The sequence below is a fragment of the Grampus griseus genome (genome assembly GCF_964374135.1).
Source record: "Grampus griseus genome assembly, chromosome: 10".
Taxonomy (NCBI): Eukaryota; Metazoa; Chordata; class Mammalia; order Artiodactyla; family Delphinidae; genus Grampus; species Grampus griseus.
In genome coordinates, this window is record NC_139004.1 from 73,634,677 (window position 1) to 73,661,275 (window position 26,599).

The 26,599-nt window shown below is 53.1% G+C and overlaps 1 protein-coding gene across 1 annotated transcript; it reads right to left on the bottom strand.

Moving 5' to 3' along the window:
- Positions 1 to 747: 747 nt before the first annotated feature.
- Positions 748 to 25,853, bottom strand: FAM3D (FAM3 metabolism regulating signaling molecule D; the record flags this gene model as incomplete). Its single annotated transcript, XM_082663224.1, has 10 exons — positions 25,812 to 25,853; positions 24,428 to 24,476; positions 22,176 to 22,271; positions 13,664 to 13,787; positions 12,257 to 12,315; positions 9,169 to 9,219; positions 5,214 to 5,298; positions 4,342 to 4,468; positions 1,112 to 1,192; positions 748 to 810 (listed from the first exon to the last, which is right to left on the bottom strand). Exons 2-10 carry the CDS (start codon positions 24,438 to 24,440, stop codon positions 748 to 750), a joined length of 699 nt encoding a protein of 232 aa, XP_082519350.1. The 5' UTR covers positions 24,441 to 24,476; positions 25,812 to 25,853.
- Positions 25,854 to 26,599: the final 746 nt, after the last annotated feature.

A 26,599-nucleotide genomic window follows, 5' to 3' on the forward strand; every position in this document is an offset into this window, starting at 1 on the left:
GCCAAGGACTCTCTGCAAAGGCAAGAAGGCCGCTCTTTCCCACACAGGTCAGACCAGAAGGGCCCAGGAATTCACATCAGCCCCAACACCAGCAGCCCTCCAACGATGGCCGATGGGAGTTGGTGTATAAGTACCCCAGCTCCCTCCCCTCTGCCTGAGATCTCTGAGGTGTGTGTCCTGCACTGATTCCTAAGGGTTCCCCGTGGGATTAAGTTCCACTCACCCCCAGCAGTAGCTGAGTCGACAACACACCGCTTCTTGGCTGCCTTCTCTTTTCTGTCTTACTTTCCCATCTGCTATGGGTGTTTTCTAGAATCACTTCCCAAATAAACGACCTGCACCCGAATCCTTATCTCGGGGCTGCTCCCGAGGGAACCCACACAGAGACAGCCGGGATGTTTTCCCTGAAGCCTTTCTCAGATCTCCTTGCTTCCTTCCCCTCTCCAGATCTGGATTTTCTCCAGCTCGCACTCAAGCAGCAGGTGAAGACAGTGTTCTCTGCGTCTGCTCCTCTGGCTGTCTCTGTTGCTGTGGATCTTACACCTCACACTGGGAGCCAAGGATTCTTCCACACCTAAAAGTAATCCCTATGGAGCCGACCTCCTTTCTAGCTGCTTAACCAGGTGCTTGAAGCCGTCACCAACCTGGTGGAACTTGTGGCCGAGCAGACTCAGTCTAGACCACCCCAGGGGAAATGCTGTACATCAAGGGGTGGGAAAGTTTGTTCAAAATCATCAAAAGTAAAATTTAATTGTGCTCAGGTACAGGCAGTCCGTCCTGTCCTTCCTTGGGAGCCACAGTCAGCAGTCCCTGAAGGAAAACACACCTGTTCTCTCCAGACAGCCGGCTCCGGAAGGACCCTCTGAGGCTGGCCACCTCCAGGTAGGACGCCTCCACCCAGGGGGGGCTTTGTTTTCCAATGGGGGAAGCGTGCAGGGTACTGGAGGACCCTCAGCACGTTCCACACTTCCGTTCCCTCTCCCGTCTCCTCCTCTGCTGGCCGTCTCCTCCTGTCAGTCTGGCTCGCAGTGAGCCTGGGCTCTGACTCCTAAGTCGGGCAGGAGCACCCTTGGGCCCTGGCCCAGGAAGAGCCACAGCCGCCCTAATATACCTTCTGGGGCACACAGCCCTCCAGCTCCAGCAGCTCCGGCCAGCCGTCGTATTTATTCACGTCTGGGCTGTTCTTTAAGAACTAGAGAGACGGAAGAGAGACATTGACAATGTTAGGACTCACGCCTGCATTTGCGTTGTGCTTTAAAACCTAAATGGCTTCACTTCCTCCTCGCCACTGCCCCATGAGGGGCATGGGAGGGTTGGATATTTCCAGCCCATTTCACAAATGGGTAAACTGAGGCTGGGGAGGGCAACTTGCCCAAGGTTTCAGAGATGAGATCAGGGCCTAGTCACTGCCTGTTTGCCCTGGACAGGGGGCGCTGGTACCAAGCACGTGGGGAGTGGTGCTTGAAGAGCTTTAGCCCCTCTAGGACGTCCCAAATGATAATAATAATAAGAAGAAGAAGAAGAAGAAGAAGAAAAAGGAGCATCCTAGCTGCAAACTATTATATGTCGCATGGATAAACAGCAAGGTCCTACTGTGTAGCACAGGGAACTATATTCAATATTCTGTGATAAACCATAATGGAAAAGAATATGAAAAAAAGAAGGTATAGAATGTGTATGTATAACTGAATCACTTTGCTGTACAGCAGAAGTTGACACAACATTGTAAATCAACTATACTTCAATAGAAAAAGGAAGCATTCTAGCAATTCATGAATGCTTGCTCTATGCCAGGCACAAAGCGCCTTCTGTAATTAATCCTCACAGTAGCCCTAAGAACCGCTCGCTGTGATCATCTCACCTTACAGATGGGGAAACTGAGGCACAGAGAACCAAAGTAACCGCCTATGACTACCCAGTTGGTAAGTCGTGGAACCACTGTATAATATTAATTAATATTAATAATAAATGTATAAAGAGAATAAAATCAGTTAAGATTGTGTTTAAAATGCTCAGGCTTAATTTATGGAAAAAAGAATGTAAATGATAAAATCTACAGGTGGGATAACTGTGGCTAACCCTTAGGAAGGAAAAATAAATTCTAGATGCTGCTTCTCTGAAACCCTGTTTCCCATGTGGGAGAACAAAAGACAGAATGGTGTTAATCATGTCGGGGGTCTTCGGTTCATTTTTGGGTGATGGGGCGCAGTCAGCTGATCATAGACATCAGACAAAAGGTGGTGCCGGCTCTTCTCTACTTACGTGCCTCCTCTCTGCTGTAATTGGCCCAGTTTTGTTGGGGCTGGAAGCTGCGCTTTAAGGAAAAGAACAGCGCCCGCCCTGCCTCTTCCTAGAGAGTCCTGCCCCTGACACCTTCCAAAGGGACATTCTGGAGCCCCAGGCCCCTGCCCCTGTGTCCTTCACCCAGAGGGTATAAACAGAGGGTCCTCTCCTTTTCTCCTTTAGCACAAGCTACTTTGCACTATTCCTTACTTTTTTAAAAAAAAATTATTTTTGGCTGCGTTGGGTCTTCATTGCTGCACGTGGGCTTTCTCTAGTTGTGGTGAGCGGGGGCTACTCTTCGTTGCAGTGTGTGGGCTTCTCATCGCAGTGGCTTCTCTTGTTGCAGAGCACGGGCTCTAGGCGCGCGGGCTTCAGTAGTTGCGGCATGTGGGCTCAGTAGTTGTGGCTCGTGGGCTCTAGAGCACAGGCTCAGTAGTTCTGGTGCACGGGCTTAGTTGCTCTGCGGCATGTGGGATCTTCCCGGACCAGAGTTCAAACCTGTGTCCCCTGCATTGGCAGGCAGATTCTCAACCAGTGTGCTACCAGGGAAGCCCTGTTCCTTACTTTTTAAAAGTAATTTCTTATTACCTGAATATATTCTCTTGGAAACACACACATACAAACCAGGTCAGCATTTTCCAGACAAGGCAAACCCCCTTGCAGCCCACTCTAGCCTCACCCCCACCTCCCTGGAGCTCAGCACGAGGCTTCTTGACTGTCCCTTTTCTGCCTCCCACAGCCCCTCCCCCTCCAGGCTGCTAGGTCTCGTCTGATTATCGCATTGGCTTCCTCCCTGCCTTCTGACTTGCGTCCCTTTCACAGTGCTCCCCATGCACAGGCAGGGAGGCCATTCTAAAAGTATGAGGACAGGAAGTCCTTGGGGAAACTGCAGACCTGGATGAGAAATGCATCCCTATCACTGAGCAAGCTGGTTAAAACTTCTCCAAGGCTCTGATCCTTGTCTGTGAGATGGGATGGATGCTCATTGTACCTACCTTGTTGTGGGTTAAATAAGATCCTGCAGGTCACTTGCTCAGCCGCGCCTGCACAGAGCAAGCACTTGCTGAATACTAGTCTTTCTTGTTATCAATCTGATCTGTTTACTCTCCCGCTTAAACCTACCATGGCTCCCTATTGCCTCCAGGACAGAGTTCCCTTTCCTCACTGGTCCTATATATGTCTGAATCATTGACCCTTAGCTTCCCGTCTTGGATCTGGGCAGAGCTGAACATTCTCACCACCAGAGGCTGGCCAACTTCATGCTGGGGAAGCCTGGCCAGTTCTCCCAGGTTTTGGAATTGCTCTGAGCTGGGGATGCACAGATGGCGATGTCCTGCAAGGGGTGCGGGGGAGAAGGTGCAGCATTTCCTTGGGGCCCCCAACAGTCATTGACTCCCCCTTCCTCCTGTGAGGGCTCCTCAAACCCCACCTCTGGATGCCTCTCAGGTGCACTTTGCTTGGGCCACCCCTGGGTAGTGACTGTAGCCAGATCATGGACCCCTCCTAACTCCCTCCGTGTACTCAGGGGGGCCCTCCTGTGTCCCCTTCTTGGTGCAAGTTCACCCTCTCCAAGGGAACTTAGAAGGGAACTTGGGGCTCCCCTGGCACAAACCTGCCCCTTTACAGGTTGGGAGACTGAGGCAGGGGGGAAGGAGGGGATCGCAGCGGGGACCAGAAGCTGGGCATCCCACTCCCTGCTCTGGACTCGCCCCCTCCCCATCATGCGAGCTTCACCTCTACATTCCTTTCCCTTTCCTCCATGCCTTAATTTCCTTTCATCCTTTTTATTTTTTTCTCCTTTTCCTTCTCCTTTTGGGTACTTACCTATGGATCTATGTATTTATATATGACCCACCTGGTCAAGCCTGCTTCCTGCTGGGGGACTAGCCCATCAGGCCGCCCTGATCTCCGGGGTGGACGACCGCTGGGTGGCCCTCCTCACATTGCCCCATGTGTCCTTTCCAGGACACCCCAGCCCTTGTCTGTCCATTCCTGGCATTGTCCCCCGCAACTCCCATCCCCCCCTTCACTGGCACAGGGAGGCTGCGAGGAACTCACCTCCTCAAAGGGGCTTTTACTGTTGAGGTCTCTGGCCCCTAAGAAGACCCAGCTGTCCCGGAAGCCCAGCTGATTTGCGTAGGTGCTGCCCAAGTTGGAGAAGAGCTTCCTGATTTCATCATTCATCCTGCAGGGGACCAGAGAGGACGGTGAGCTCAGGATAGGAGAAGAGGGAGCGTCTCAGCCCCTTGACTCACCCTCCACCCCTCCTCCAGCGAGGGCAGCAGCCTCTCCCGAGCTCAGGAGAAACAGGGCGGAGTGGCCAGGATGCTTCTCCGAAAGCCAATCCGAGGGGCTGGCGAAGCGTTACAACGGTTTTGCTTCTTTTCGCAAATACAATAGATGTTCACTTGGAAAATACGGAAGTTTACAAAGTAACTAAAAATTACTTAGTTTCACCCCCCTTGACATAATTACTGTAAAATTTTAGTATATTTCCTTCATGTCTTTTTTCCCTCGTGCACTGTGGGATTATACCAATTCTTTTGTAAACTGCTTCTTTTTTTCCTTTTTTTAACTTAATGCTAAAGGGTGAACATTCTTTCGTGTGCTTAAATATTTTCTGCATCAGCATTTTTGATGCAGTATATCCTCTTTTACGTATATATAATAATACGTCCTATATCGCCATACATCATGATTTCTGTCACCAGTTCGCTATCACTGTGCAGGGAGAGTGTGTCCAGTTTTTCACTCTGTGACCACGGCTGTGCTGAACCCCCCAGAACGTCTCTTTGTGCGCTTGTCTGCTTGGCTCCTGAGGAGAAGGTGTCAGAAGCTGGAGCCAGCAGGATAGGAGGAAAAGGACTTGCAGTTTGGAGGTGTTTGATTCGCTTCTCCCCGTGGCCGGGCAGGCGGAGGTTCCCACTTACTTGGTCCCCGGGTCATCGTAGGAGGCCACCAGCACCAGCGTGCCCTCTGGAATTCCTTTAAGGAATTTCACCAGGAGGTTAGCATCTGTGGGAGGAAGGAAAAACGACGTGCTGGTCATTTAGGAGAAAGAAGGCTGGTCGTTCTCATCCTCTCCTATGGCCCTAACGATCCAGGAACGCCCGGGCAGCCTGACACTGAGCTCCATCTGCACAGGGTGAGGCCATCCTCATTCAGCTGGTCTGGGGTGGGTTCTGGAATCTAAAAGTTTCCCAGGCGATTTTGCTCTGCCGCTGGGGTAAGAACCATGGTGTAAGGGCCCTTGAAGGTCTATCCCCACAGGGGACCGAGCACAGTCACCTCTCAGGAGCTCCGCTGCCCCTTCTACACTGTTTAAGATGCACCCAGCCTGTCTGTGCTGACGTTAGAAGGTACACCCACCGGGCATCTCGGGCCACTGAGAGAGAACATGGGGCTTCCACAACTCTCCAGCTTACGTCGAGGAGCAAGGCTCCATTCTCATCTCTAACGCCTGACTGCACTTGAGAGATCTCTGGATTGAACACAGAGCAGGTCTGGGGACAGCACCTGGGGAGGCGTCAGCGTGTAGCTTGCCTCAACGACACTGATTTCTTTTCTGTTGTGCTCATTTTTACGGTCACCTTCCATGCATAAAAAAAGATAATGGCTTTCTACTTAGGGCAGTGATATAATTTCCTTTTAAGATATATTTATTTAGGTTAAAAAAAAGTGAATGAGCTGATTTAAAGGAACACACAAACAGTGCAAATAGTACTCTGGATAAGGCATAACTTATACAGAGGGCTCTTGAACAGTGGAGGAAGTATGGGCAAGATTGGCCTGGTGGGCAAAGCAGGGGCTACATCTGTCAAAGGAGAATAATTAATAGCCCTGCTCAGAGCATTTCTGTAAAGCTCAGATGTGACGATGACTCTGGGCTTGCAGTAAGTGCGTTATAACAGAATTACAATTACTAGCAGGACTGGCTACATAATTTGCAGGGCCCAGTGCAAGATGAAAATGTGGGCCTTTTGTTGAAAAATTATTAATAATTTCAAGATGGTGAAGGCAGAGCATCAAATCAAGTTTCTTCTAAGCAAGGGGCCCTGTGTGTCTTTTCTGCTCACAGCCTGCGTGCCCATGAAGCTGCCCTGATTCTTACTATTCTGTGGGTATCCCTTGAATTCAGAGGAAAAATTGAGTCCCCCAAGCAAGGCCAGCCACCAACTTGCTCTGTAACACGGAGGCCTCCAGTCAATGACCACAGCAGCCCTTGAACTCTTGAGACAAAAGGTGGGAGCTCTGAAAGTACCATCAATTTGTTTGAGCCGTCAGCAGATAGCAAGAGCCGGCTCTCGTCTGGAATGGACAGTGGATGTTTGGAAAAGATGAAGTGTACCTTCTGATAACTATCTTCTCACTTCGAAAAGTCATCTTCTTTTTTTCGTCTTCTGTGGGAAGGGGCGACTTATTCTCAAAAGGCTTCTGTTTCTTGTTCCGCATCAGCCATGGTTACGTCCAAGTTTAGGGTAAGGCATTATAAAACTTGGTTTATCTTTTAATTTTTTTCCCTTTTCTTTTTGACAGATGACCTCCTTGCTTCCGAATCACATGGATGGAGTGAGGGAAGAGGGAGGGGAGATGAAGCTTCCCTGGGCTCCTCCCCCAGCCAGGCTGGGTCCCCCCCCGCCGATTACTGCAGGCTATCATTTAATTCTCACATCCAGCTTATGAAGTGGAGGTCTATGGCTACCTCTGTTTTATAGATGACAAAACCGAGGCTCAAGGGATGTCACCTGCCTCAGGTCACCCAACCTGAAATCTCTGACTCCAGAGATGACCTTTACCATAACCTGGTCCCAGGCCACCCTGGATAGAGAACAAATGAAGGTCCCTGCCCTCGGCCCATGGCCTGTTCCGCTCTCTCCTCACCCGTCTCCAGCTCTGTCCTGTACCAGGAGGGGCTGTGCATGCCTGCATGTGGACACCCACCCTGCCTGTCCAAGCTCTGTCATTGCCACCCTCTCCTCCAGCAGCAGCCGTCCCCTGGCCACCCCTCAGTCCTATGGCTGTGTCTGTAGCGTGGGGGGCACACCTCCAGCAGCGGCCGTCCCCTGGCCACCCCTCAGTCCTATGGCTGTGTCTGTAGCGTGGGGGGCACACCTCCAGCAGCGGCCGTCCCCTGGCCACCCCTCAGTCCTATGGCTGTGTCTGTAGCGTGGGGGGCACACCTCCAGCAGCAGCCGTCCCCTGGCCACCCCTCAGTCCTATGGCTGTGTCTGTAGCATGGGGGGCACACCTGGAAGAGGTCTGCACGGGCCCTGATACAGGCTCCAGGTGGGCACGTCCTCTGGCCCTGCAGACCCTATCTGTGAGGTGGGACTCGGCTGGAAGACGGCCGTCGTGGGAAGCCCTGAGCCCAAGACACAGTCCCGGCTCCTGTCTCTAAGGATGCCGTCACCGGTCACCTTCTGAGCACCCTCCCCCGCTGTGACATCTGGGCAGCAGACTTCCATTTCCCCCATTTCAGCCCCTCCTTTGTCTGTAAAGCCAAGAGGGCTTCCTGCTCTCTGCTGCTTGGTGATTTCTCCCCTTCTGGGCTCACATATTTAGGTGGGTGCAGTGAGGTAGGTTTTCCCTGGAGACGGAGGCAAAGGTGGGAGATTGAGGATAGAAGAAAACAGCTGATTGGCAGCAGGAGGGCCCTTCCATTCTGCGAGGAGCTTCTGGGGTGAGGGGTCTCATGCTCAGCGCCCTTAATGCCCGAGCCCAGAGCTGGCCCTGTGATCGCGGGGACACAGAGGGATACTGAGTCGAGCCGGGCGCCGAGAAGGAGGCTGAGGTCAGTTCATCTATCCTGGCGGAAGCCAGTCTTTGCAGGGCCCAGACCTCTGCTGCCTGCAAGGGGCCACCCTGCTGCTTTGTTGCTCCTGCTGAGGCTCCTGTGTTGGTGGGGGGCTGGGTCGCCGGCTGGGCAGCAAGTGGCATACTGGGCCCGGGACTGATTCCACCACAATTTGGAAGATGTCTCAAGCCTGCGTGAGAGTCCTGCCTCCACCCACAGCTTTGCCGGGTGGCCTGGCAGGGAGCAAGCTGCTGGTGGGGACTTAGGTATCCGGGCCTCCAGCCCAGGTGAGTCGGTGTCCTGTTGCTGGGCCGTGCTAAGGACAAGGAGAAAGTGACTTCCTGAGTAAGGGGTGTCCATGGGTACAGAGCAGCTCAGAAAGCATGTCTAGCTAGAGAGAAGAAAAGACAACTGCAGAAAGATGCAGAGAGCTTGGCGCCTCAGAGCTGTCCTTTCTGGGCCTCGGGAGGCCTTGTCCTGTCCTTGGGCTCAATAGCAACCTTGCGGCTTAAAAAAAATACCTTCTACCTAGCAGAGCAAACTGGGCCACATTCCCTCGTCCTCAGCATTTCAGTGCACATGTGCCTGGCCTCCCATTGCCAGCAGCAGCATTTCTTTGCCTGAAGGTCTTCTCCGGCCTCCACATCCTCCTTTGTACCCTGGGGCGGGCCAGAAGCGTGGGAAGTGCCAAGGAATAGGGGTAGGAGCACCGCGGCTCCCTCGCCCCTTGGGGTGTCTCAGGGGCACATGTTCTACACTGGCTCCCCGCAGCGATCGTGGCTCCATAACGCTCTGCACTGGCTGCCTTCCTTTCCCCGGCTCACTCCCCCACTCCCTACTGACATTCCCTGAGATCACCTCCTTCCAAATAAACACCGCACTGGAATCCTTGCCTCAGGATCTGCATCAGGGAGTGCGCAGTAAGACAGCAGAAAGGAGTTTCAAAGGCGGCAGGACGGCCCCCCCCACACTGTGCCGCCTTCTGATTGGGTCCCTGGAAACAAGAGCCAAACTCCCGGCACCCAGATAGCCTCTTGCCACAGGAAGGAGCTCAGCCCCCCCTCGACTTCAGTGCCAACAGTGGTGCCTACCTCCAGAGTACATGTCGAAATATTTCTGTGTCATCACCTTTCCTGTGGTTCCTAAGGGATAAGAGAGCAGAACTATTATTTGCCGTAGCACGTCATTCTGTCTTTCATGTTGTGGAGAGTGGCTACTCTGTAGTCTAAGGTCTAAAAATAGAAGAGAATAATAGTGGAACAAACTTAGGTCCTGTAGAAAGCATGCAGGACTAAATTAGGTGCCCAGTAACCATTGGGCTGATCTGAGAGGTACTAGCACATAACAGTGCAAGGTCTCTGGAACTGAATGGAATCCAACCAGTCTGGGTTTGTGTTCTGCCCTGCCACTTCGTAATGCACGACTTAGCATTTGACCTCAATTTTTGCATCTGTACCATGGGCTGTGGGAACTAAATGAGATGTATTTAAAATATATGCATGTGAGATAAATCTTACCTATAAAATAGTAACTAAAAAAACTACAACCATCATTACTATTCTCACCTAAACAGGAACTCTGCAATTTGAGTGCTCCAACTCTTGAAAGCAAAGGGATTTTCAGTGGGCTGAAGTGTACTCAGTGTCCGGAGTCCAGTAATCTGGATTGCCTTGGTGGGCTTTGCAAGGCGTACAAATCCTACAGGGAATCAGGTGTTCTGGAGGAAAATTGCAATTCTTACCTTTGGCCACTGGATGGGGGTGTTGCAGAGGGGATGGCGGCTCTAGTTTCACCTTCACTGCCCCCTCCCCCAATTCAGTTGGTAGATTTGATAAGAGGGTGGCGACAGGGGCCTGGGGAGTGGCAGCTCTCCTGCGGGGTGGGAGCCGGCTCTCACTGCAGTCCCCCGTGAATTCTTGGAACCACTAGTGTCCAAGCCCGTCCAGACACTTTACCTGGGGCTCTTGGGAAGGAATCTATGAAGCCGGTGAAAGTACTTTTGTGATCCTGTGCATTTGCTGATTTTTCTGGAACCGGGGGTGGGGGGTGGGGGGGGGCAGAGGAGGTGTAGTTTGAACAGTTTCTCAAAGGAATCCCTGCCATCTAAAAGGCTGAGAAGTAGCAATCCTTTTGTTGTTCTGGCTCGTTATGTAGATGAGGACCCTGAGGCCCTGAGAGCGATTTGTTCGACTTCCCACAGCTGGCACGCAGGAGGCGCTGTGCACGTGCTTGGACACATTTCTAGTCTAGCGGGTAGTTTCGCTGAGTGATTAAGACCTGGAGTCAGCCAGAGCCAGGTTCAAATCTAGATGATTCCATTGGCTGTGTATCCTGGGCACGTTGCCCAGCCTCTCTGAGCCCCCATTTTTTTACCTGGAGAACAGGGAAACTGAGCATCGCTGCCTTCTAGCATCGTGATGACGATCAGTGGAATAGCTAGCACGCAGTAAGTGCTCGATAAATATGAGCTCTCCGTGTCATCAGCGGTTGTTTTTATCTTTGGGCTTTGCGAGGGATGGGGAAGGAGGCCTCCGTCTGAGCCCATCTCCTGGGAGAATATTCAGGCGTTTTCTCCCACGGTGGTCCATTTGGAGGAAGAGAAGCCCAGCAGGTTTCAGCCCGGTCGGCTGCAGCTGGAGCCCTTCCCTGCCCTTCCCACTGTGGGGTGAGTGGAGACTGGGTGGGACCGTTGATGTAAGTGAGGCTGCTACAGTCTCCTGGGGCCTGGTGTGCTGGGGGTGCTCTGAGACCGTCTGGAAGGGGCCAGCAGCAGGGGGACTCAGGCCTCCCTCTCCTCTAGACTCTGGAGGAGGAGCGGCCCCCCCTCAGCTTCCTGCCCCTCCTGGCCCACACCCTTCCTGGACTCCCAGGTAGTTGGCCAGAGCTGTCCTCTGACCCCTGTCCGGCAACGCTCCTCCTTTGTTCCAGGCTTTGACCTCTCCCCTGACGCAGCAGGCTTTCTTGGCAGACGGGAAATGGGTCCTCTAGGAGCAAAGGGCCAGGGTTCCAATCCTACCCTGTCACTTCCTAAGTGTGGTTGTGTGGTCACACTGCACACAAGCTTGAACCCTTTTTCTCCCAAGTGTCCATTGTGCCCTTTTTCCATCTGCCCTGACCTTTGTCCCAGGAATAGCTCTTAGATCCAGGCAAATAGCCCCTGTTCCCCAGATGATGTAAGAGCTGAAGGCAGACAGGAGGGGCTCAGCTGGGGCCACACCACCTGGTCCTTCTCGGCCCCTGTAACCTACCCCCTCCTGAAACATGTCCCTGTTCCTGGCTTGGCCTGCAGTTGGCTTCCTGTTCATCATCTGCTGGAGATGCAGGCTTACTGAGACTGTGGGCCTCCCTGGGTCTCCCTGCCTCTAGCCTCCCTATTCCAAGCTAGAAGAGGTTTCAGGAAGGCAGGGCTGGGCCAAGGCCCTGCTCAAAGCCTTTCCAAGGCTCCCTATTTTGCTCTGCTTCAGGTCCACACTTCTTAGCAGGACACTTAGCCCCTCATCCTCTGGCCCTGCTGGTCCCCCAGCCTCACCTCTCACCACCCTGCTTTTATGTTATAGCCAGAGAGAGCCTGTGTGGACCCCCAAGCCCCTCTCCTCCTTCTTCCTTTCCCTGCGCCCTGCACAGTGTTGCCCTGCCTGGAATGAGCCTTCCTCTTTTCTCCTGGTCAACCCCTACCATCCCTCAGGCCTCAGCTGACCATCACCTCCCTCTGGAAGCCTCCTCTCCCGACTACCTCTGCTGCCAGCTCTGTGTCCCGATCCCAGAGCTGTGTTTCCTTTTCCTTCATATGTGCTCACCACCTTCTGATTTTTTTGTGAACTTCATGGGCGCCCACAGGGGCTTGTCAAGCCATGGTCTGTCCTTCTAGTTCACAGGTGACCCCCAGAACTCCATACAGGGCCTGGCCCACAGTAGCTGCTGTCACTCTTTGCTGAATGAGTGAATGAAGGCGTGCACTCAGCTTGAAATCTCACATTGTCCCCTATGGTTTCATGTGTGTTGATTTAAGCCCAGACAGGGTCACGTTTCATAGGAGCAGCGTATCCTCCTGGGATGGGTGCACCTGGCAGGGACCTGGCCATGACTGCAGGGCAGACCAGCTCTTTTAGACCTGTTCCCACAGGCCAGCCAGGCTTCAGAGCGTGGTAGGGGCCGGCGGGGGGTGGATCGGCAACTCACCGTTCACCAGGGCAATGTTCAGGCCTCTGCCCACGTTGTTTTTCACAGGACTCATGATCCTGAAGAGAAAGAAGAAAAACAAAATACAACAGTTGGTCCCGAGTGTGGAGTGAACACTCTAGAAGCATCAGGAAACACACGGAATTATTTGGGCCATCTGTTTTCTCCTGGAAGCGAGCGGTGGGCTGGATTCTCTGAGTCTCTCACGGTACGTTGGGACCAGAACACTCTGTCCAGGGAAGAGGGAGGGTCCCTGCCTGGGGCTCGGAGGTGCTGGAGGCACGGTCAGCCCATGTCCCTAGGCTAGGTGGAAGGCAGAGCCCAGAAAGTTGGTCCCGTCCTGCCATGTCTGGGATCCCCAAGTGGAGCCCAGCTGTGTTCCTGCGGCCCAGCATCCTCTGGTATCCCTGGGAAAAGTGTACTTCTCCGTCTCAGGCCAGGAGGTTCTCAGCACTGACCTCTCTCCCAGGCCTGGACAAGCCAGTATCCTGTGGCCCTGGTCACAGTGATTGGGCCAGTGTGGTCATGTGACCCAGGCCAGCCAATGAGCCCCAGCCCCGGGACTTTTGCGGGGTTAATTCAAATGGGAAAGCTCTTCCCAGTGGGGTCCTAGACAGGGCTATTATGTCAACCCAGCTGGTGGCCTCCCTCCTTCACCACATGAAGAAGTCCATTTTCAGTAGAGAAAACCGAATCTAATGACAGAGGAAAGCAGAGCTGAAGGTAGTGTGAGAGGGAGCCCTGATGACTTGGTCTGAACCCCTGGATTCAGCTGGTGCTGGAGCCCACTGCCTCTGGCCTTTTGGGTACGTGAACCAGTAGGTTTCCTTTCTTTGCCTAAATGATTTGGATCTAGGTTCGGAATCCGTACTAAAACACCTGTCTCTGGCTTCTTTTGTAGGATGAACTTGCTGTCCCAGGGACTTTACTACCTAGAAAGCCTGGTATATAGTCTTTCTCCTGCACCTGGGTAGAAGCCCTGGCACCTGCTGCATCTGGGCCTTGATGCCTGGACCTTGATCTTGAACATTCCCCTTAGACATCCCCCGTCATAGGAAGCCCAGCAGCTTGGCTATCAGACAGACCTGAGTTCAAATCCTGACTCTACCAAGGGTTAGCTGGGTAACACTGTCTGAGCCTCAGTTTCCTCATTTTTACAAAGGGGAGGATTATCGCCCCACCTCCAGGAATGCTGGGGGATTGAGGGAGATGATGCTGTAAGGCGTCTAGCAAGGTGCTGGCAGACTTGCAAGATGTTAGGATTATTATCATGTGTGACCCACCCACCCAGAGTAAAAGGAACCATGTCGAAGGTGTGGTCTGGTCTCTAGGGCCCGCCCTTGAGGCCTCTGAACTTGCTAATGAGTGAATTAATGAAAGAAAAGAAAAGAAACGCCAGAAACTTACATTTGGCCTTCAAAGCACACGGAGGGGCCCACGACGTTGGCGGCCCCGCTGGTGATTTTAAACGCAAAGAAGTTGTCTGGGCAGGATTTGCTGAGGCCACACTTGGTCTTCACCGGGTGTGAAGCTGGGGACGGAACAGAATAGCTTTGGTGGCGGCAGCTAAGGAAGGGGCCCAGGAGGAGGAGAGGGGCAGGGACAGGGGGCCTCCTCCCAGGGATGCCTTCCCTGACCACCTAGGTCTGCGGATTTGCCCCTTTCTGTGCTCCCGCAGTGCTTCCAACAACCCCATCAAAGACACGGGACGCTGCGTGTCTGACCGCTCAGCGTTCATTTCTGGGATTCCCATCACAGCCCCAGCCCTGGCACAGCTCCTGGCTGCCCGCAGACCTTCAGTGACTGTGTGCAGAACAGTGAATGGTGGTTAATGACCCGAGTCACCGTGATGAAGGGATTCTCTTGAGAGCTTTCTCTTGAGACATGGCAGCCTTTTGAGCTCACAGAGGCCCCTGTTGACAAGCTCCTGGGGGCCCAGCATGGTGGGTGGGAGCGCTTCTCACCAGCCAGGTTCCCTTGAGCAAGTCTTCAACCTCCTTGCAAATCTGCTCCTTCATCTGTGAAATGGGCCAATCATGGTACTTCTCCACTGGGTTCTTGTGTGGGATTAATGAACTCAGGTTAATGCTCAGGGCTTATTGGCTATTCTTCTTATCACTCATTTCCGGAGCACTTACTTTGGGTCAGACCCTGAGATTCAAAGGGACCAGGCAGGTAGTTCTGGAACTTCCCTCGCGGGGCTTAGCACGGTCCCTGGAACCCACTGAGGACTCAGTATGTGGGACCTCTGATTATCGTGGCTGCTATTAAGACCTGCGTCCTCTCCACACGGCCCTCCCAGGGCGAACTCTGGAGGCCTGTGAAAGGCGGGAGAGGCAGATGCGCCCCCAAGCACAGCCTCTGAAATGTCACCCACACTTTCAGCCTGGCAGGTTCTAACTTATATTCATGCATGTTGTTTTAACACCACCTGACAGTTCAGAAGGTGCCAGGAGGGAGAACTGGGTAAACAGGGAATTAGAGAAAGTTCACCTGCAAAGGGAGAGCAGTGATCAGGCAGCCTTTCTCTCCTTCAGCTCCCACGCCAGGCGACTGGCTGAGCCGCGCCAGAGTGCTTGGAGCAAACCCACAGGCTTCCCAATAGACGCTGGCACACGCCAGGGCCTTGCTGCCTGCTAGGCACTGTGGCAAGCCCTTTGTCTTTACTGTCTTGTTAAATCATCCCCATAACTCCTGTGCCTGCCATATAGGAGGCACTCCATAAATCTTCACTGAATGAACACCTAGAGCATTTGGGCGGGTCTGAGCCCAAGCTGGGGGAGTGATTAGGGCCTAGAGGGAGCCCTAATGGGAATCAGGAAAAAGCGTCCCTCTGGGGGGCACAGCCCACTAGTGCCAGGCTCGGCAAGCCTGTGGTGCCTCAGAGTGGGTGATGGTGCCCCTACTTAGGAGCGAATGCAGCCTGCACCAGGGCTCCCCTGGTGGAGTGGGCGGCCCTGAGGATCTGAGCAGAAAGCCCATCCTAGGCTCTCGCTCCCCACCCCGAGCGCCAGCATACAGGCCTGGTGGGTGTAACCAGAGCTCCAACTGGGACACCATCACCAGAGAGTGAGGGCCGGGAGTGGAGACACCCCCTAGTGGCTCAGGAGAGGGATGGCTGGAGATGTGGACCCGACGGCCCTACCCCTCCCTCTGGACAGAACCCCCCACCCCCCAGAGTGGCTAGTTGAGGGTGAGGCTGGGAGGGGTCTTCTTCTCCTATGAGCCTTGGGGCTCCACCTCCACCCCCCTCCCCCCAGAGAGCCCAGTTTACTTTCGAATCCAGAGGTTTTCACCTTGCCAGAGGGGCTGGGCCAGGCTTCGGGGACCACCCTGGAGTTTGCCCAGAGCCTAATCAACAGCGGCTGAGTCGGATAAACCCCATGTCAACAGGCCGGCTTAGCAAGCTTTTCCCAAATTGATTTTCTGACCATCCAGCCTTCACGGTCAAGCTACTGGATGAGGCGGGGAGGAGGCCCAGGGGTCTCAGTCACTGGGAGGCAGGGGATTTGCTCTGTGGGTTTGGGTTTCAGGGGTTTCCTAAGCTGCCCAACCCCTCTGGGAACCCAAGAGGCTATTGCTCAGGGCATGGAACTGAGCACCGGAGGGGAGTTGCCGTCAGGGAACTCGGGCGACTTCAGTAATCTGCTGTGTGACTTGCCAGAAATCTCTCCCTTTCGCTTAAAAGTGCCAACTGTAAAATGAGGGAGTTGGTTTAGATCAGGGTTGTCAAACAGCTTTCCTCTTCAGTGTTAACGGATCTACTATTAAAGGTTTAATGATAAAGCCTTGAGGCTACCTGTGGGCTTGGAGGGAAAGAGTGTTGGAATTGATTGGTGATGTCTACTGTGGGAACCGGTGAAGGTGAGAGGCAGCACGTGTGCTTGGATTTGCCTTCCCCCCAGCAGGTGACGTCTGAGTGTTTGTTCAGCACCAAGATGCTGTGTGACAGTGTCTACTTCACAGTGTGACTCAGGAGGCTTCGGTGAGACAGGGTTCAGGGTGTGGGGTGAATGGTTTGTGTTGGTGCAGTCTTTGCTCTCTGTAATTCCACAGTGCACAGGGGCTCCCATGCCCTTTTCTGTTCTTTTTAAATATTTATTTGGGTGCACTGGGTCTTAGTTGCGGCACGCGGGATCTTTTTTAGTTGTGGCGTGTGGGATCTAGTTCCCTGACCAGGGATTGAACCCGTGCCCCCTGCATTGGGAACATGGAGTCTTAACCACTGGACCGCCAGGGAAGTCCCCTCCATGCCCTTTTCAGTCAGGGAAAGTCCCACTCCCCCCGAGCTGCATCCCCCTTCAGTCACCACCGTGTTGGTGTGGAAAGGGGGACTCGGAGGTGCTGTCTCTTGTAAGGAGGTGTTGAGAGGGTGGGCTCTGGATTAGATGGGGAGGTTGACTGCCTCCCCGCCACTTACAGCTGCATTGCCTTGGCCAAGAGATTTCACCTCTCTGAGCCTCAGTTTCCTCATCTACAAAATGGGGATACTTATAGCATCCACATAGGGTTGTGGTGAGGATTGCATGAGATGCCTGTGAAGTTCTGAATACAGTGTCTGGCACACAGTAGGCACTCAATCACTGTTACTATTATCATCACCATAATTGTCCCTTCCTTCCACCTTCTCTGTACTTCTCTGCACTGTTCAGACGTCTCAGCACTCCTGCTCTCCTGGTGCTCTTTCCACTCCCCACACTTGCGTCCCTGACTCAGCAGCCAAGTTCTCCACTGGAGCCCCAGCATACCTGCCCCTAGGCCTTTGCACAGGCCAGTCTCTCCTCCACAAGGCACAGCTAAATAGCCGCCTCCTCCCTGAAGCCTTCCCTGACCCCTTTCCATTGGAAGCAGGCGGCCCTCCTGGAGCCCAGGGCATGTCGCCCCACCTCTCTTGGCACATATGGCCCTTCTGCCCCCTTAGACTATCAGCACCCCCTTCTGTTTGCCTCTGGGGGCCCCTGCGGTGCTCAACATGGCCCTGGTACTTTGGAGCAGAAAACATAAGCCAATTCTGGGGTCACTGAAATGATAATAAGCACAGCCTGCATCCTTGGGGCTCCCAGCTGGGTCAGGGGATGAGAGAGGGGGGCAGGGTGGGTGCAGTCCAGACTGCAGGCTGGGGGTGCTGTGGAAGGGAGACAGTTGAGCCCCCGCTATGAGTCCGAATGGCTGAGAAGGGGCCACAGGGCTGGGGGCTTTGGAAGGCACCATCAGGCCATGGAAAGAGTGAGCTGGGCAGACTCTGGGAACCAAGGTTTTTCTAGAACCTTCAGGGCTGGGACTAGAGACTCTGGAACACCTCACCCTAAGGGCTGGGGAGTGGGAAGAAGGGAATTCAGGGAGGTGTTGGCCTGGCCAGGCGCAGTCCCTGTCCTGTGGCAGGGGTTGAAATGAGTTGAAAGTCCCATCTGGTCTGGAAGTCCTCCCTAATTTGCCACTGTCACCACTTCTCTCTCTCACGCGCAAACACACACACACACACACACGCACATACACACAAAGCGTGCACACATGCACACAGACATATGCACATACACTTACACACGTGCATAGACACACATGTGCGTGCATGTGCACACACACGCAGGCACACAGAGGACTCTCTCATGGTTAAAAAGAAGCAGACCTCTGTTGTGAGGCCCACTGGACTTGGAGCCTGACCGTGTGTGACCACGTGTGAGTTTTCTCCTCTGGGGCTCGGCCTCCTCGCCTGCGCAGTGGGGGCCATCACACCCACTCTCGCCGGCTGTGGAGAAGAGCCAGTGAGAGGCGCCGAGAGCCCTGGCCCCCGGGAAGGACAGGATGGTGTGGCTGTCACTTTTCGGGCCCGGAGCATCCCTTCCCGACTCCCGCAGCTCCGAACATCTGAACAGGTTTCACGTCTTAGCTGTGCTGCGTCCTGCTTATTTCTGCAGTTCTACGTCCGGTCTCCCACCAGCTGAGTGCTAAGTCCTAGAGGACACGGCCCCCAGGGGACACAGAAATGCCAGTGGGGAGCGGGGGAACGCTCCTTTTTGGGGGACACCCACACTGACACACTTTCCGTTTGGTCCTTGAGAAGCTGTCCCCCTACCCTTGCCTCCAAGGCCCGAGGGGTATCACGTGTCCCAGGCTGAGCCAGTTATAGCGTTACATTCGTCTGGAGACGGAGCCCTTCTAGGGGTTGATATGTGGCCCTGGGGGAGAGAGAAGCATCTTGCAGCTGAGCTGCAAGGTGAACATCCAGAGAGCTGGTAGCCACCATGCCTGCCTGGGAGAGAAAGCTGCCCATGGAATGAGGTTAAACAGCAAGGAGCAGAGCCCAGGGACACAGAGACAGACTCTGGGGCCTTTGTCGGGGCCCCTAGATTCAGCCACACCTAAAGTCTGATGCCATGGGCTTCCCAATGACCTGACTCAAAAGACATCCCATTTTGCTTAAACCGCTTACAGTTGGGTTTGTCACTCCCGTCTGAAAGAAGCCTGCCGAATTTATTAGGTAAATCAGAAATTCCTTAATCACCTGATTTCTGTGCCATGGACCCCTCTGGTGATTTGGAAAAGCCTATGAACTCCCCTTACAGTAAAGTTATTCCCACTTCTCTTGAGACACTCAGCACTTCCTACTCTACCAGATGGCAAGTTATTAAATGCATAAAATAAAATAGATTGGATTAAAAAGGAAACCAACTATGTATCAAGATAATAATAAAAACATTAGAACATTCTGTGCTGTAGTAATATATGTGCTTCCATATTAATGCATTAAGTCATCAGGTGGGTGCATGCAACCAGGTCAGGAATGTTTGAAGTAAATGAAGGTTCCCCTTTCCGTGCCTGAGCACTAGTGGTTTTGGATGGCTGCTTTTCCCACTGGTTACATTTCCTGCCACTGTAAGCATTTTGCAAGACTCGGGTCATGTTAATGCACTTCCATTTTTGTATATTCTATACAGTATGTCCCCTACATATGAATGAGTTCCATTCCGAGAGCACATTCCTAAGTCCAATCTGTTCGTACGTCCAACAAAGTTAGCCCAGGTACCCAACACAATCAGCTATACAGTACTGTACTGTAATAGGTTTATAATACTTTTCACTCAAATAATACATTAAAAAAACCCACAAATAATAAAGAAAACATTTTTAGTCTTACAGTACAGTACCTTGCAAAGTACAGTAGTACAGTACAACAGCTGGCATACAGGGGCTGGCATCGAGTGAACAGGCAAGAAGAGTTACTGACTGGAGGAGGGAGAGGAGGTGGGAGATGGTCGAGCTGAAGGATTGTCAGCAATAGGAGTTGGAAGGCAAGCTGCATGTGACAACGTACGCCAGACATGTGAACTAACTCACGTGCCTGGAGCTGGGGCCACGTGTTCCTCGTTCTGGGGTCTTTGGGACCTCACACAGAACAGTTGCTTGATGATCGCTGGGGGGAGTGTTGATTTGTCAAACCCCAGGTGGTTGAGTTCTGAGAGGGAAACATCTGGGGGCTCCCTTCAATTCTTCCCCTCTGCCACCCCAAGCTGAGGCTCTCTTCTCTAGAGCTCACTCCTGAGCTCGCCTCCGGCTCTGAGCCTCCTGTGCTCATCTGGCACACCTCCTCCGAGTCCAGCAGCACAGCCAAGTCAATCTCTAGTCTGTAAAAGTAGGGCCTGAGATATGTATCCACGTGAATCATCCTGACCTGGGCGCAGGCCATACTCAACAAGAAGCACATGAGGTAAGGGCCCTCTGAGATTCCACTGTGGGGAGTTTGTGTTAAAGGCAGGGTGATTGGCTTCTCACTGCTGTGAAGCCATGAGCTGGTCTGGGCCACTAGAGGTTATTATGTTTGATTATGTTGATGGAGGTGGTTCTTGGTCTTTAAGGAGGACGAATCCAGAGGTAGAAATTCCTTCCCTTTCTCTCCTTCCTTTGAAAGGATTTGGATCTGGGAGACCTGTGTTCTCATTCCCGTTCTGACATCTACAAGGGACATCTGGGTAAGTTTCTCAATTTCCCTGAGCTTCTCTTTTTCTCGGACCACACATAAAACCGCAACATGAGGTCATGCATGAGTCCACTCCACAAACATACCATGAATCACCCCCTAGGTCATTTGTGCAGATTAAATGAGACCATGCATGTAGAGCAGCTAGCATCCATCATCCATCCACCATCCATCCACCCATCATCCACCTATCTACCCGTCATCCATCCATCCACCCATCATCCATCCATCCACCCATCATCCACCTATCTACCCATCATCCACCTATCTACCCATCATCCATCCACCCACCCATCATCCACCTATCCACCCATCATCCATCCATCCACCCATCATCCATCCATCCACCCATCATCCACCTATCCACCCATCATCCACCTATCTACCCGTCATCCATCCATCCACCCATCATCCATCCATCCACCCATCATCCACCTATCTACCCATCATCCACCTATCCACCCATCATCCACCTATCTACTTGTCATCCATCCATCCACCCATCATCCACCTATCCACCCATCATCCACCTACCCACCCATCATCCATCCATCCACCCATCATCCACCTATCCACCCATCATCCACCTATCCACCCATCATCCATCCATCCACCCATCATCCACCTATCTACCCATCATCCATCCATCCACCCATCATCCACCTATCCACCCATCATCCACCTATCCACCCATCATCCACCTATCTACCCATCATCCATCCATCCACCCATCATCCATCCATCCACCCATCATCCACCTATCCACCCATCATCCACCTATCCACCCATCATCCACCTATCTACCCATCATCCACCTATCTACCCATCATCCATCCATCCACCCATCATCCACCTATCCACCCATCATCCACCTATCTACCCATCATCCACCTATCCTCCCATCATCCATCTATCCACCCATCATCCATCCATCCACCCATCATCCATCTATCCACCCATCATCCATCCATCCACCCATCATCCATCTATCCACCCATCATCCATCCATCCACCCATCATCCACCTATCTACCCATCCACCATCCATCCACCCATCATCCACCTATCCTCCCATCATCCATCCATCCACCCATCATCCACCTATCCACCCATCATCCATCCATCCACCCATCATCCACCTATCCTCCCATCATCCATCTATCCACCCATCATCCATCCATCCACCCATCATCCACCTATCCACCCATCATCCACCCATCCACCCATCATCCATCTAGCCATCCACCAATCCATCCCTCTTTCTTTCACTTATCAAATGTCTCCTGAGCATCTGCTCTGAGGTGCTAGAGAGATGGATGTACACAAGGCAAAATTCTGCCCTCAGGAAGCTCACATTCTATGGGATGGGGTTGGGCAACAACCAAGTAAACAAATAAATAAACAACCTAATGATGGGTGATAATGATGTTCTGAAGGGAATAGGCTGACATGAAAGACTCTAAACTAAGAAAAGCGGTTGCAAGTATAGCTGGGGTGGTAAAGGAAGGCCTCTCTGAGGCGGTAACATTTGAGCAGAGGCTTGAAGGCTGAGAAGGGGCTGGCCACAGGGAGGTCTGAGTGAAGAGGGTTCCAGGCTGAGGGAACAGCAAGTACAGGTGGAAGGCACTCAAGGCCCGGGAAGTTTTCTCCCTCCCTTCTTTTCTTCTTCCCTCTGTCCTTCCTTCTTGGGTCATGTTTCCAAAATGGCCCTTGATGCAGGCATATGTTCTGGCCAGGGCCTTGGGACACTTCTCTGGCCTCCATGGGCTCCCAGCCTTCCGGACAGCCTGGGGGTTCCTCTTCTCCCACCCCGAACGCCTCGGGTCCCAAGGGCAGTCCTCACCTTGCCATGGCTGGCCACCTCCTGGGTCACCCAGGGATGGAATAGATCCTTGGCCCCTAGCCCTGGTCCATAGGCCTTGCCCCAGTAGCGAGCTCCACTCACCCAGGAGGATGGTTTTCATGTTGAAGTTGATATATCTGCGGACGAAGACCCATGTGGTGACCAGGCCAAAAATGAGGGCCAGGAGGTGAAGCAGACCTGCAGAGCAAGGAGATGCTGCCATGAGACCACAGCACCAGACCACATTGCAAGGCCAGGCAGCAAGACTACATGTGGGTCCTTCCCAAATCCCCTCAGTGAGACCACATCCTGTAGGTCCAGACCCTGCCCACACTGTGGACCAGTCCACGGCCTGCATGGCGGGCCTAGCGTGAGCCTACGTGATGACCATGCTGCATGGCAGTGTTCCCCAAAGTAGGGCTGCTGGGAGGGAGGGTTAGAAATGCACCTTCCTGGGTTCCACTTAGCGCTCCAGAGAGCATCTCTGGGGTGAGGCCTGGGAATCAGCATGCTGAGGGGAGGCCTGAGAACTGCGGCAGGAGAGCAGGAGGCAGGTGAGCCCCGGCGTTGGAGGCAGGAAGGCTCAGGGCGGCCACCTGCCACTGTGTGACCGCGGGCAGGGGCTCAGCACCTCTGAGCTGCAGTTCCTCAGTCACAGAGTGGACAGGGTGATGCCCTTGATGCTGAGCCCATGGCTTGTTGGGAAGGATGTTACAGTTGTCACCACTAGGCAGCCTCCAGGGTGGCTTGCGGGGTGGGGTTGGTCTCCTGTATTTGCCATCCACTCCCCCTGAAAGCCACCGCAAATAGCACACAGTGCTCTCTGTAGGAACACACACCAGCCTAGCCAACGTGGCCTCCCCTGCCTCACAGCTATATTGCTCCCTATGCCCCCATGCATCACTGAGGAGCAACTCCAAACACATGATGGACCACCAGAGCCCCCGGCCGCTCTCCCTTTCCTCACTCTTCCGGGAAGGCTGTACCACACCTCCCGCCTCAAGGACTCTGGTGGTCCCACAGCCTTGGGAGTCAAATGTAACCATCAGGCCAAGTTCCCTTGCTCCTTGCCTGAACTCCCTCTCCATCTATGGCCATACCACCCTAAACACACCGGATCTCGTGTGACCTCCCTCTCTGCACCACCCTTGCTCCTCAGCCCTGAATTCAGCTGTGGCCTCCTGCTGGCCTCAAGCTACTGCAGTGGGGGAGAAGGCCCCCTGGATCCCATGGGGTGGGGTCAGGTCTGTGGGGTCCTCGTCTTCTAGGGCATCGGCTCACATTATACGGCACTCATTTTGTGTCGGGTGCTGGGCGAACGGCATTTACACACATTATTTCAGTTCATCCTGGAAGTAACCCTCTGTGTTGTACGCTATTGATTACCCCCATTGTACAGATGAGGAAACTGCAGCTGGGAGAGCTGGTCACTAGGCTAGTAAGTGACAGGGGGGACCTGAACCCAGGGAAATAAGCTGACTCTAAAACTCGTGCTTGGGACTTCCCTGGTGGTGCAGTGGATAAGACTCCACACTCCCAATGCAGGGGGCCCTGGTTCGATCCCTGGTCGGGGAACTAGATCCCACACGCATGCTGCAACTAAGGAGCTCTTGAGCCTCAACTAAGGAGCCTGCAAGCCGCAACTAAGACCCAGTGCAACCAAATAAATAAATCTTAAAAAAAAAAAATTCATGCTCTTCAGGGAACTATATTTAATATCCTGTGATAAATCACAATGGAAAAGAATATAAAAAAGAATGGATATATGTATAACTGAATCATGTTGCTGTACAGCAGAAATTGACACAACATTGTAAATCAACTATACTTCAATAAAAATAAATAAATAAAACTCGCTCTCACCTTTCTCCTGGTGTTTGAAAATATAAATGGATTGTGTCAGTTTCCTATTTGGTGCCTCAGTTTCCCTACCTGTACAAAGAGGGTACAGTATGAGGGTGCAGACCAAAAGGCAAAGGCCTCTCCTTGTGCCCAGCCCTGTGGTTTGAGGATTCTAGAATAGCCCTCCTTGAGGCAAATATTTTGTCTGTAATAGCCAACCACAGTGAAGTGTTTCCAAGATAGGATGAACCTCCATGATCCCACCCAGGTGGGGCCATGGTGCTGAAGTTTCTGTAGTCCTTCAGCCTTGAGGCAGGAAGTCACCTCTTATACTCTTCCAAGCTCTCCCTGTATTGGTTTCCTCCTGGAATTCTGGCCTGACCAGTTGAGAACAAATAAAGCCAAGTAACCTCTGAGTCCAGGATGGGCAGACACTGCTGGCAGAAAATGGTTTCCAAAACCAGTTTCAGACCTCAACCTTGAGGCTTAGAATCCTCAGAGCCTGGCCCTACCTGACACTCTCATTGTGTCCAGGTGAAGAGTGGCTTGGGGTCAGTGTTCCTGTGGAGAGAAGAAAATAAAATGGGAAACTGGTATCTAGGGTCTGAAAGTGAACAAGACTGACGATGAGGAAAGGGTACCTAAAACTGAGGGGATCGCAGTCCTTTCAGTTTTGTTCCCCATCGTCTGCCATCATCTGTTCCTTCTCTGCTCCCACCTCTGCTTCACTTTTGCCCCTGTAATTCTGTATTCAGTTCAACATGCCTTTTTTGAATGCAGAGATTAGGAAGCAGAGGAAGATGCAGTCTACCAGCCACTGTCCCTGGAGGATTGATTTATTCACTCATCCATTCATGTATCCATCCATCTGTCCATCCATCCATCCATTTGTCCATCTATCCATCCACTTGTCCGTCCGTCCGTCCGTCCGTCCATCCATCCATCCATCCAACCATCCATCCATCCATCCATCTACCCATGCATCTATCCATCGTTCTGTCCTCCAGCCAGCTGAGAGACATTGAGCTGGCCAGCCCCCATGAAACCGTTAGGGAGCAGAAGCTCAAGTGATCTTTGCTGATGGACCAAAATTAAGAGTAATAGGGACCCACATAGCACAGGTGAGCTTGCGCCAGGTGCCATACATGCACTATCACCTTTAATCCTCATAGCTCCCCACTTTAGGGGTAAGTAAGCTAAGACTCACCACTGTTAGGCCCACAGGCATTCAGCTTGCAAGGGTCAGGGGCAGAATTTGGATGCAAGTCTTGGCTGCCCAATCCCCACAGGGAAGCCCTGCCAGTGTCTTTTGTCTCGGAGGAGAGTTGAAACCGAAGTTTCCCCCCTTCCTGAGTCCTGGGCCGGGGTAGGGTCAGCCTCAGTCCCACCGCTCCGCTGTGCCACCCCCAGGTACCAGTGACTTGGCAGCGCTGAAAACCCTCAGGAGGTCTCTGGAGTCTCCGAAGAGGGGAGGGCGGGGCTCGTGGTCGCTGGCCCGGGTCTCAGACCCACCCCCCCGGAGCCATCTGGAGGGTCTCTGACTGCAGGGACTTGCTTCCACCACTCTTCCAGCTCTCCACCCCAGAATCCTCTTTATCCTGAGAATCCACCTCAGCAGACATTGTGTCCAAAGCCCAACGGCCAAGGATCCAGAAGGAGACAGAAGACCTGGACAACACCCGGCACCGAGGCAGTCGGGCTGGGTCCGTCCTCGGTGTTTCAACAACAGCAGCAGCAAAGGCAAACCCACTTTTCTATCTGAGAAGGATGAAAATCCCCCCATCCACCCTGGCCCTCCCCCTCTAGGACCTTCCAGGGGAGGAAGCTGAGCTATCACCTGGCCCCATCCACAGGGATTTTGTAGAACTTTAAATTTCTGAAATTCGTGTTACCAACCTTTTTTTAGATACAAAAATATACTGTGCTCTTGAATGTTCTCAGGATGTGACCTACGGTAGTCCAGGAGCCCAGGCCTCTGGATGAGGCTTAAAGGATATCCTGTGGGGTCCCCCATGTGAGGAGAAGCCAGGAGACCCGGGAGCGGAACAGGATGGAAAGACAGGCACAGGGTGTGACAGATGAACGGACAGACATGGATATTCATGGAGAGAGTGTCACGGAGACAGAGACTAGAGAGACAAAAACAAGGACAAGGGGGAGAGGCACATGGCAGAGGTACAGAGACAGAAAGAGAGAAAGAAGACAGAGCAGAGAGACAGGAACAGAGGACGAGAGGGACAGAGAACAAGTCCTCAGGACAGGCTTACACCTGGCTTCAGAGAGAGGGAGTAGAGAGACAGGATGGGGACACATACCCGGGCAGGGGGCTAGCCTCTCGCGTGGTGCCCTTGCCAAGCAGGGCTCCTGGCTTTAGGGGCGGGGGCGGTGAGGGCTCTTCTGGCCAAGTCCTGGTGACCCCCTCAGCCCTTGCAGAGCTCGCTGCGCTCCTGAGTCCCCAGCCCGCTCACCCTGGCAGCCAGCGGGGGCTCTGGAGCTGGATCTGAAGGTGGGGCAGGAGGGAGAAAGGCACCTGGGACAGGTATGCAGGTGAGGCAACAATTCTCTCTCCAGCTACCCAAACCCCAAACAGTTTCCTTCCTCCTTGTTTCTGGGGTTACTTCAACCTGTTATTCAGGTTATGAAATTGTGAGGCAAAGGCACAGGAAGAAACATCCTGCTGCCCC